General features: G+C 32.8%; 1 protein-coding gene across 4 annotated transcripts in view; it reads left to right on the forward strand.

Moving 5' to 3' along the window:
* LOC114343861 (protein PALS2) overlaps positions 1 to 12,897 on the forward strand; it is a 358,522-nt gene that overhangs the window by 322,800 nt on the left and 22,825 nt on the right. For all 4 annotated transcript variants that reach the window (XM_028294710.2, XM_028294702.2, XM_028294725.2 and 1 more), the window contains 2 exons: positions 4,976 to 5,145; positions 12,378 to 12,551. In XM_028294710.2, the coding sequence (XP_028150511.1) occupies positions 4,976 to 5,145; positions 12,378 to 12,551 (344 nt within the window). The remainder of the gene's footprint in view (positions 1 to 4,975; positions 5,146 to 12,377; positions 12,552 to 12,897) is intronic.

The raw sequence follows: 12,897 nt of genomic DNA on the forward strand, positions 1-12,897 counted from the left end.
AACAATCACATTAATTTGTGTTTAAAAAAGGCTTACTCCATGTTAAAGGCTTTATACCCCCACAGGCATTTTCTTAATATTAAAACAAAGGCAATGCTTTGTGAATCGTTGATTCTTTCTCATTTTAATCACTATGATCATATATATGGACCATTTTTAAGTGTTGTTAATAAAAAAAGGGTACAAAAAGTACAAAATTCTTGTCTTAGATATATTTTTGGAATACGCAGACGTCAGAGGGTTTCTCACAAACTTCTTGATCTTGGCTGGTTAAACATGTTCAACAGGCGAACTTTGCACTCGCTAAACTTTACATACAAGATCAATAAAACAAAAACACCCAAGTATCTGTACAATGAATTAAACTTCAGTAATGAAATGCACCGAAGAAACTTGAGACCTACAACCTTACTTAGAACTCCCCAGCATAATAAGCAAATCTTTAAGAAAATATTTTCTTATATCGCTCCATCACTTATTAATAAATATAAAATTTTTAATTATAATTTATCTCCTATTACTTTCAAAAAGAAAATTAAAGCTCTACTATTAAATTATCAGTAAAAAATGTGTAAACAGCTCTTTTCTTTCTTCTTCTCGTTTATTTTTCTCTTTCTCATCTTTTCTTTTCTTGTACTTTTCCTTTCCTTTTTTTCTTCTTCTTCCTTCTATGTGAATTTAGAATTAGATTTTTTTCTTTTTGTTTAGGTTAGGTTATTAGGTTAGGTTATTAGGTTAATTATTATTATAAAGTAACAATTTTTTTTATTTAGATAGTTGGCGTTCAACAGCCCTGTATTTTCTGGTAAAGTACAGATGCTGATATCAAAACGCATTGTTCCTACCACATTTCAAATCTATGTTTTTTTTTGTAAATTTATATATATTTTTTGGAACAATAAACGTCTTATTATTATTATTATTATTATTATAAAATCCCTAAATAGGGACTTCTTTTTCGCCTCATGACCACGTTTTCAGCATTTGGAACCACCGTGCGTTGCTCAGTCTGGGTAGCTTATGGCAGGGGTCGTTTTTAGAAGTAAGACACACAAGAAGGAATATATATTAAGCAACAAAAAAGGAAATAAGGAATAGAACAACTTTTAAAAAAACTGGGCGCCACTGTTTTTAAATGTTTGAATTAAAGAAACAGGAATGGGATATTCAGAAATGAAAGAGAAATATTGCAAATGCCATTAAAATAAAAAGGTAAAATTCACTATATCAAACTGTACTCAAAAATATCAAAATCATAAATATCACAAAATACACAAATAAAATATTCACGTAAAATATTCAAATAAGGGGCCGTCCATTAATCACGTGATGTTTTTTTGGCATTTTTTAACCCTCCCTCCCCCTTGGTGGTACATTTTGAGGTTTAAGACACCCTATATCACGTGTATTTGGACATTTCGTGATTTTTTATGGACCCCTCCCCCCTTTCGAGCCTCACGTGATTAATGGACAGTCCCTAAGGTAAATATCGAATATTGATAAAGATATTATCAGTAGTAATTGCACAAGAGCTCTAAAATTATTGAATTTTTCCCGAGTGACATTTTGACAGTTTTCATTTCACGAGCCAAAGGCGAGTGACATTATGTCAAAGTGTCACGAGGGCAAAAATTCTATATTAATTTTAGAGTTCGAGTATAATTTGTTGCGATTATTTCATGAATAAAACTGTTCAAAACCAAAATTTTATTGTAATTTATTTATGTAAGTACAAATTAGTACAATTAAACACAAAGTTTTTATAAATATTTGACGATTGAAAGTCATCACTTTTATAATTTTTAAAACATTAATAATTGTCATTAATGTCACTGAATGTATTTTTTCGTAGCAACGAAGGGCATCTGACGTAATATACTTAACGACGGGCAATTATCAAAAATTATCGATTTAATTCAGATTTCTGTAGCTTTCTATTGGTCAGAATCTCCTATGAATGAAATAGTCAGTACTAATTGCACAAGAGCTCTAAAATTATTGAATTTTTCCCGACTGACACTTTGACAGTTTTAATTTATTATGTCAAAGTGTCATGAGGGCAAAAATTCCATATTAATTTTAGAGATCCAGTGCAATTTGTTGCGATTATTTCATGAATAAAACTGTTCAAAACCAAAATTTTATTGTAATTTATTTATGTAAGTACAAATTAGTACTGTTAAACACACAGTTGATATAAAATATTTTACGGTTGAAAGTCATCACTTTTAAAACATTAATTGTCATTAATGTCACTGAATGTATTTTTTCGTAGCAACGAAGGGCATCTGACGTAATATACTTGACGACGGGATATTATCAAAAATTATCACCTTAATTTGCATTTCTGTAGCTTTCTATTGGTCAGAATCTCCTATGAATGAAATAATCATAAAAACATGAGAACTGTCTTACTAAATATGTTGACTAACCAGCTACTAGCTAAGTCCCCTCTTTAATGGATAAAATGTGTTGGAAAATAAAAAAACATACTATTCAATTTAAATATGCAAAAGGGCAAAAAAATTACTGTCCAGTTCTCTACATAATCCACGTTAGGTTAAAGATGTTTAAGCTGCAGACTGCACAAGAATGGTGAAACAGTAGCGATCAACAGGTAGCGAAAACGCGTTCCAAGATTGCGGCTGTAATTTTGAATATTTTTTCGAGATATTTGGCACACGTATTCGTAAAATAATAAAGAATGGCGGTACAGAGCCCAATTTGAAAAATAGATTGATATGTGGAAATTACTCTGTAATTAAATACAATATTAAAAAAACGAGCCTGTACCGCCATTAAGAAGAACAAAAAATACACTTTCTTCAAATAAACTTTTTTATCCGATGCCTAGATTTTGTGTCATTTTGGAACTACTAATGAAATAAAAAATTTTAGTAGTTCCAAAATGACACAAAATCTAGGCATCGGATAAAAAAGTTTATTTGAAGAAAGTGTATTTTTTTGTTCTTCTTAATGGCGGTACAGGCTCGTTTTTTTAATATTGTATTTAATGACAGAGTAATTTTCACATATTAATATATTTTTCAAATTGGGCTCTGTACCGCCATTCTTTATTATATTACGAATACGTGTGCCAAATATCTCGAAAAAATATTCAAAATTACAGCCGCAATCTTGGAACGCGTTTTCGCTACCTGTTGATCGCTACTGTTTCCTCTTAATCATAAAAAATAATCAAATATGCACGGTTTGATTAAAAGATTTTAAGTATTGATTTTTATGACGTAACTATTTAGTATTTAGTCTCTTGTTTTATTTGCAACTTTCTTAATTTTGAAATAACTTAAATCCGCTGAGAATTAGAAGGAAAATACAATGAATTAGATAGAGTTGTTAACAACGTTTTGACCTTATGTGTACTGTCAAATTCCTTCAAATTAGGAAGGCTGGAGTCCAAGGAATTTGCTGGAGTAGCGAGGAGGACGGGTCTTAATATGAGAAGAAATTTGTTTGTTACATCAGTCAAATATTGAACTGTATAATTAGTAACAATGCGATTTAGATCGACGGAGAGACGAAGAATAAAGTAAAACCGTAAAAAGTGAAAATGAGAAAAATAAAGAGATAAAGATAAAAAGGCAAGATCCCAGATAAGCAAATAAGCCTGAGATAATAAGCGCACAGTATAATGGAAAGATGCACCATCTGCATCAATAGGTACTAATAATAGAAATATACTATAGCAAAACATGAAAACCAAAAAAGCAGCCCTTTTTTTACTAAATGAAGAAAAATGTAGATTTGTACGCCGCATTAAGGATTTACATAGGTCGTGAAGGAAAAATCCATCTTTTTCGTGTGTATAATAGAAAAGGCAAAGCGCACGTACCTATCGCGCAGTATTCAAGTCTCTATAACTCCGATAATACTGCTCGAATTTCCTCCAAATTTGGTGTGAATACATAGTACAATGGAAAGTGCACCATCTGCATCAATAGGTACTAATATACTAGTATACTGTAACAATGTAGTATGAAGTACTAGTACTATACTTTTATATGAAATATTAAAATATCGATTTTTTTTTTCAAAAAACCATACCTATGTAACCCCTAATGTGAAACAAAACCATGGTAGAGCTTGTAATGGAGTAAACCAAAGGAAAGACAGTGAGAATACAAACAAGCCATGCATCAAAAAACAATGCAGTGGCCGATGAAGATAAAACTGAGAATGTAGAGGCATGTAATACCTCAAACTTCTATAAATTTACTTATGGTTAGCTAAATATCGTGTTATTTGCAACTTCAGTTTGGCCGATAGAGCTTCTCTCATATTATTAGATTTTTTTAATGTTGGGGTTAACAAGTTCCAATAAATATATTGAAAATGGTGTTCCGTTATTCTAAGCAAATTTATTATAAAATGTTGAGGTTACCTTGAGACGTCTTTAATTAAATTAGTATGATTTCTTTGTTGAATCCATTCCCTTGTAAACCACCGCCTTTTATTCTTTTTTCTTCTCAAATTTTGTGATATCCTGTCTGTTGTTACTCCACACATAAGTTGATATATGCTTCTGCAACCAACGTTTACATATTCGCCGTTGAAGCAAATATTTTTCACGATCGAGGCATAACCCCATGGGCGTGAAGTTATTAAGATTCGTGTCACCACGAGTTTGGCTCTCGCTCGTGATTCACTGCCAATTTATTGTCGATGCGGCTTTATACATATTAAAAGTTAACTAATTAGGTATATAAAAAAAATCAGAAAATCAATTAAAGAAGTTTTGTCTTAGTTGTTTATAAATTATAATACGTAATTCGACCTGTAGAATCCATTACTTTCTACATATCGAGTCCTGTGTAATTCGTGAAAGGTTTTAATATTTCTGTGTTACAAAACAATCGTAAATTTTATGCCACTTTTATTATCTACTCTATTAAAGTGATGTTTATATTCCCGTAGTATTCATAGCTTTTCTTTTATTGCAATTTTATTTTTACAGTCACGACCCGACCTCCGCGAGTATTGGAGGAAGCTGGACAGAGTTATTGGTTCACAGATAGGGAAGCCATGGAAGAAGACGTTAGAAACCATAAATTTCTCGAATACGGAGAGTACAACGGCCATTTGTATGGCACTCATTTAGACAGCATTAGAGATGTCATTAAACAGGTAAACTTTGCTAATTGTCATATGATTATTGTGTATTTATTTATTCCTATGCGCTATGAGCTTCGCTGGTATCGCCACCTACCTAGCGGATTACTAGTATAACTTTCTCCGGAAATTTCGCTGGAAAGAAAAAAGTGTTGCCTATCCTCTGTGAGTTTCGCTGGTATGGCTGGTATCGCCGTCTAACGGATGACTGGTGGTCCTGTTTCGGCCGGAAATTTAAAGAGGAAAGGAGAAAAGCAAATAATAATTGTTTGAAACTTATTATTTAATTCTTATCGTGTAATATTTACAACGTAAAGAAGTAATAGGATTGTAATCGATAATTATTAATATCAGTAAGAACAGAATTTATTATTCATTAATTATGATTATTTTTTAGGTTTTGCTTATCGTTTTGAAGTTTATGTTGACAGCTAATATTAGAAAAAATTTATTCTGCAAAAAAGTTTAATAACTTAATATAATTATAGTATAATACTTCTTAAATATTAACTTATGCATTTATTGCACTTAAATAATTAATTAAGAGCGTAAACGTAAAATTTCGGACCAACTCTTTTTAAATGCATTACTGTTTTTTGAATCCTGAGAGAACCAATAAGTATATTTGAAAAATTTAAACGCAGAATGAAAGACTACATTATTATCGAGGGTCAAAAGTCCCTGAAAATTTCTGTTTATTTTTTTCGCGTTACAGGGGTGAAAAAAACAAGAAAATTTAGTGTGATTTTTAATTTCAAATATCTCATTCAAAAGAAACTTTTTGTTTATTCTAAGGAACTTTCGGCCCTCGCAAATAATGTAAATTTATGTTTAGCGACAGGAAATTTGTAGAATACACAGTTACTATTGTAACCAGTATTTTGGCACTCTTTAATACAACAACTTTCGTGAGACATTTAGTAAAAATTATATGCAACTCTTAATGCAGAACGTCAAATTTCCAGTAAAAGTTTACAGACTTGTCACTACTGGCGCTCGCGAAATTTTAATTATCCCATCTACATACGAGCTCATAGCGTATAATAAAATTTTAATTTCTTGTTATTACGTATTATTTTATTAAAAAAATTTTACTTCATGACTATACAAGTTACGAATGAAAACTCTTGATGTAAATTTCCAATACATCAATGTTTTTGGCAGATAATGAAATTATTTGTGACAAATTTTGGCAGGCAGCTCAAAAAAAATGGATTTTGCCGTGGACATCAGAACTCATCACTGGATCATACGAAACAAAAAATTCAAAAAGATTTAATTAGTTTATGAGTTTCACGAGGTAACAACGTCGAGTTTTTTATTTTTAATGATTTTTGAATTTTTGATATCACTCAGAAGTAAAAAATACAAAATTTTTGATAAAAATTTTGTGAAAACCAACAGATTTAATATTGTTGAACAAAAAATAAGCACAAAACGAAAAATATCTCGACGTTGTTACCTCACGAAACGTCTAAAGAAAATCTATGCATTTCAGGTAGATCGGTCAAGTAGTTTTTCAGTTACAATGTTCACCGCATTTGAAAAAGCAGTTTTGAGAAAAATGCGTTTAAAGTTTTGACAACTGCATCTTCATCTTCTTATTTGTCTGCCAAATCGTAAAGTAATGAACATTGGAATATGTTTTTTGAATTGCGGAGTAATCTACAAAAGAGAAGGCGAACAGTTGTTTAACGTTTCTCACTACACTCAAGCGTGCTGGCGCGAAGCCGCGGCAAAGCGGGTCGAAGGTAGATATATTCAACACTCTGTATCTCGGGTAATTTTACACCGATCAATCTGAAATTTTCAAAAAGTATTCTTGAAAATATGCACTTTTATTTGAAATAATAAAAAAAATTAATATTTCAAACCATACCCCCCCCCCTTAAATGGCAAATTAAAAGTTTGAGAAAACTTTGAAAAAACACTTATTGTTTTTCACTTCACTAACTAAGTATTCTTCTCTTGAGTTTTCTTTTTAGATCCACGTCATCCAGGAGTTATTGCCTCGATATTGACTTGTTAAAGAAAGCTTTGTTCATATCTTCTACCACATCTGGTTGTCATATCTCTTCACCGTCCCCATTTTTGGGTCGTGATGGATGATGGATGAAACCTTTTTTTACGTACCATGGAGTATCACAATTGTTCCTCTTCCTCAGCTCTTTCGTCTGAAACCTCTGGATTGCTTCAATGTGGTTCTTGTTAACACATCCCCAGAGCTGCGCGCTATATGTCCATAAATACTGGTTATAAATATTTGGTTATAGAACAATAGTTATTAAATATGGATAGCTTAGAATTCCTTCCTAGGATCTCCATTTCTTCTCCATGATTTTATCTACTGAAGGCAGTTTCTATATAGTTTCTTCGTGATTTTTTCCATTTGATAATACACCTTTGATATCCGCACAGGTCGCTATCATATCTTCTTCTAGTTCAAGGATATCATTCATGTATAAAAAGTAAAGTACCGCAGCAAATAAATTACCTTGTGGTACTCTTTGTGTGAGAAATATAAAGAACTGAACAGGCATAAATTACACTGGCCAACTTTTGCATGCCACAAAAGTGAGACGTCTGGCCTTAAGATAATTCGCCAACGCACTATAGGTGGCGACACCATAAGAACAAGAACTCTTTCCTTTATCTCTTTAGTTCTGACTATAATGTTCCTCGTGTTTGACTCTAAATAATTTATTTAAGATGTAGTAGAGTAGTATCAAATTTTTCGTTTTTAATGAAACATAAATAAAGGTTCATCGTAGCACCCAATTCTTCTTTGAAGCTTATCCAGTCTTGATATTCACTAATGAAGGTGGCAACTCTTCTTCTGTTACTTCATCATGAATTGTCAGAAGAACAAGGGAATGATCTGAGTTCATATCTCGTACTTCTGAACAATTGTTCAGAACGAATGTTTTCAGTTATATCAGACCATTTTTAGTGAACTTAAAAGTAGATACTTGCTAAATATTCCATTATTACGAAACAGTGGATATGTTAAGATTACATATTAAATGCTTAAAATTATATATTGAAACGACATATTGCGGATATTTAAAGATTAACTTTCCTGGAACCCCCGCATCTGGATTGTTCAGAAGACACTAGCCAATCACTCAGTCAGTTGTCAATATTTTTTTTCTTTTTATTGTTAATTAGTCCCTTTTTATTGATTTCATAGTTTCCTGAATACTCTTTACTATTCTGTTGATCTCTGTCTACATTTCTAAATTGAGAAGATGGATCTTAAGCCTTCGCTTTTATATGTGTTGTTTAATATTGTTTAATTCTACTTTTATTATAGATTCCTATTCATATTCTAGTCCTATTTCCATGTATTATTTCCAATTTAACCTTTCGTATTGTTTATAGCATTTCTAGTTCCTAGTGACTTTCGTCTTGTATAGTTATGTAGTGATAATTAAAAATTAATATAACCTCAAAACATCTTGGCTGTTATATATTTTTTCAACACAATTTCTTTCCTTTATTAATCTTTTGAAAACGATTTCCGGAGTGGAATTCGAAACGGCAAATCTTTTTAGGTAAAAATGTAATTATCATTACAATCAACTGTGGCTAATCCCATACAAACACAACATTTAACTTAGACATCTTTTTATTCTTCTTCCTCTTTATAAACAATTCTGCTTGTTCATTGGCGGATTGATACTTCTATGGAAGGTTGTCACTCCATATTTTTGCGCGATTAGGAAATACTTCTTGGTGATTTATTTATGATTTATTTATTTATGACATACTTCACCTTGTCATGCAAGGTAAAATAATGGGAAAGAGAAGTGTGGGCCGCCATACAACTTCTTGACTTAAAAACCTGCGCCAATGGTTTGGGAAAACTAGCACTGAACTATTTCGTGCGGCTGTAAATAAGACAATGATTGTTAATATGCTGGGCAACATGAGAGCCAACGATCGACAAGCGGTCTCGGCACCTTAAGAAGAAGAAGATTTATTTATCTCTTGCTATTTTGACCACACGTGTCTCCCCCATTCTACTTATGTGGTTATTCCATTCTTTTTTGTATTTAGTGTCCATTCGTTTATACACTGTACGGTTACATTTTCTTCTTATCTTCACTTCAACTCACTTCTTCTATGTCTTCACTCCTCTTTCTCAGTGTATTTCCTATAATTCTTCTTAGCACTCTCATCTTTGCCGTTTCTAGTAATCTTTGTGTTGTGGATGTATATCGGGTCTTGTTTCTGATGCATATGCCATTATTTAACTTAGACATGCCACAAGAAAACAGTTCCAGAACTTAATTAAAAATTACTTTTATACTATATTTCGCGATCCATCTTCGACTAACAATGTATAAAACTGGCTACACACATTCCTGTATATTAGGAAAATAGAGCATGTCACTAGCTGGCATAAGCCAGTGACTAATATATAATAGTTTCCCGTTTTATACCGCTGACGCGGCTTTAGGATTATAGCAGGGTAGTCTGCTATATCTAAGGCCTACGGTATAGAAGGAAGGTAACAGGGCCAGTGCTACGCTTCAACCGCCTTTTGACTGACTCGACTAGATAAGCCAGTGACTGACATGCACAAAACACATTTACGAGTAATTAGCATGCCGGTAGCTCGCATGCCTTTATGGATCAAGAGCTAGCAACGTCGGAAAAAAATTATTTTAAGACAAATGGTTCTTTAATATATTATTTCCTATTCTTCCTCGAACACCGTACCCGCCATCTGGCTGCTGATACAGGTTGCGTTCATTACTGCGCAGCACACTTGTACAGGTAAACATATCGAATTTAAAATTATTGTAAGACGAAAAATTATTTTGTCATTACTTTTTAAACATTATTAGAAATATGAACTATAATTGCCAGACATCTTTGTGGTTTAAAAAGTAATGACAAAAAATGTTTCGTCCTAAAATAATTTAAATTCAATAGTGTGATTGATTAGTGGGGTAAAGCTCAATAGATCCGCTATAGTAATAGATAGCAATAAAAGTTGATAACAAAAGTTGTAGCCAACTTTCAGCTTTACATTACGAAATTAGTTAAAATGTTACAGGATGTTCGATAATATAGTGGCAAACCAAACTTATGCTTTTTTTAAATGGAACACCCTATATTTTATTTTATATTCGAAATTCTCTTAACTTTCACATCACAAAAATATAAAGGTTTGCTATGTTATACAGGGCTTTTACAAAGTTATAACCAATTTTTTATGAAAAACGTAACAAGTTCAGCCCCCTGTATAAATAAAAATAAGCACAACAGCAATGGTTTATTGGTGCTATATTTTTTTGTTGATTGTTAAAATTTATAAAAATTGTTGATATTGCTAATTTTCCTTATATCGAATACAGAGTGAGTCAAAACGCAAGTACATTCTTTTCTCAGACATTTTGAATGGAACACCCTGTATTTTATATCACCATCGAAAAGTATCATTACCGTACTTTAATTTTTGTATAATATTCCCTATGCCTAAATTTGTAAGTTTTCGAGATATTTTCATTTTTCAGAGCAAGTTATTAATTAAGGTGTTCTATTTAAAATTACTGAGAAAATAATGTACTTGCGTTTTGACTCATCCTGTATTCGATATAAAGAAAATTAGCAATATTAACCATTTTTATAAATTTTGACAATCAACAAAAAAATATGGCACCAGTAAACCATTGCTGTTGTGCTTATTCCGCCGTATTCTGAAGATCAGTTGGGTAGAAAGAGTCACAAACGAAAGGGTTTTGCAACGTTTGAATAAAAGTTGCGAAGTAGTGAACACGGTTAAAAGGCGCAAATTGGAATACTTTGGTCATATAATGCGTCACCCAGAAAAATATGACATACTTCACCTTGTCATGCAAGGTAACATAATGGGAATAAGAAGTGTGGGCCGCCGTACAACTTCTTGGCTTAAAAACCTACGCCAATGGTTTGGGAAAACTAGCACTGAACTATTTCGTGCGGCTGTAAATAAGACAATGATTGTTAATATGCTGGGCAACATGAGAGCCAACGATCGACAAACGGTCTCGGCACCTTAAGAAGAAGAAGAAGTTGTGCTTATTTTTATTTATACAGGGAGATGAACTTATTACGATTTTCGTAGAACATTGCTTATAACTTTGTAAATACCCTGTATAACATAACAAACCTTTATATTTTTGTGATGGAGAAGGTAACAGGATTTCGAATATAAAATAAAATATAGGGTGTTCCATTTAAAAAAACATAAGTTTGGTCTGTCACTATGATATCGAACACCCTGTAACATTCTAACTAATTTTGTAATGTGAAGCTCAAAGTTGGCTACAAGTTTTGTTATTAACGTTTATTGCTCTCTTTTACTATTATAACGGATCTACTAAGCTTTATCACACTAATCAATCACCCTGATTTTGTATTTACCTGTACAGGTGTGCTGCGCAGTACTGAACGCAACCTGTATCAGCAGCCATATGGCCGGTACGGTGTTCGAGGAAGCATTGGGAACAATATATGAAAGAATCAGCTGTCTTAAAATAGTTTCTCGAAAACGTTCTTAGACCATTACTGGTGAGGCGAAAAAACAGGGTAGATTTTTACACATACCAGTGCTAGTAAACAATCGAGTGATTGTCATGTGAAACTAAAGTATTTGATTTGTAATTTAAAAGTTTTTGAGCTTCCAACAAAAAAAGGCGATCCATGGAAGGTATTGGGAATTGATTAAACAAGCAAATTTTGCTTATAGCCACGGATAATTATTGTTAGAAATTTGATAATGAATCTGAGCCATTTCCTATTGAGTTCTGGTGTAAGCATTGTCACCGGCTGTTATATTTTTTATAAAGAGATTATTTAGATTAATTCCAAAGACACTCTAATTTTCTATAAATAAAAATGAATTTGATGGTTTTTTTATCACCCCAACGAAACATTTTTTAAATTAACAAGTTTTAAAATCTCTGCTAGCTACTGACATGCCCGTAGCGGTAGCGCACGTTCACACATGCCAGTGACATTCCCAACGCATGCGCCTGGTATCTCACAGTACGCTACTAGCAAGAAAAATCAAATTCTTTGCTATTAGTTAGCATGCCAGGAACTAGGAACTAGCATGCCAGTTAACGTACACACTTGCCAGTTTGGGGACAGTAGCTGATGCTTGCTAGTTACTGGTCAATAACTAGTGTTACTTGCCAGTGTGCTATTAACAGGCATGTGTATCTCCGGCTTTAAAGTGGCTTATTTTTTTTTAGGGAAAAATGTGTATTCTAGACTGCAGCCCAATGTCTTTAAAATTATTGCATAACAGCTCAGAATTCCTTCCCTACGTCATATTCATAGCAGCTCCAGGAATGGAACAACTTAAAAATTTGTACGAAGTCGGAAGAAGTACCACGAACTTGAGACATTCAAGTAGGAACCTAACGGTAAGTACGAACCTGTAGTGTAAGTTGATATTGTTGCAAAAGCAATGGATGTTATGCTGAGGCTGTTAGTTTATTTGAATGTGCATTAGGTATGAAAGTAAAGAAGATTGTTATGTGAGCTCCACACTCTCGCCGAAGTCGATCGAGGTTCAACAAGTACGAGAGTGTAGATGGCCACCTTGTGCAACTTTGCCTCGCTTTGTCCGAGTCAAAGGGATCGTTGTCGGTATCGCACCACTTGAATGTGTTCCTCGCGAAGTAGAACGAGTGTGTAGAGAGTAGTGATGTAACGAATGTCATTTTTTTAACATTCGCGAATACGAATGCGAATACGAATATCTGCTAC

The sequence above is a fragment of the Diabrotica virgifera genome, chromosome 2 (genome assembly GCF_917563875.1).
Source record: "Diabrotica virgifera virgifera chromosome 2, PGI_DIABVI_V3a".
Lineage (NCBI taxonomy): Eukaryota > Metazoa > Arthropoda > Insecta > Coleoptera > Chrysomelidae > Diabrotica > Diabrotica virgifera.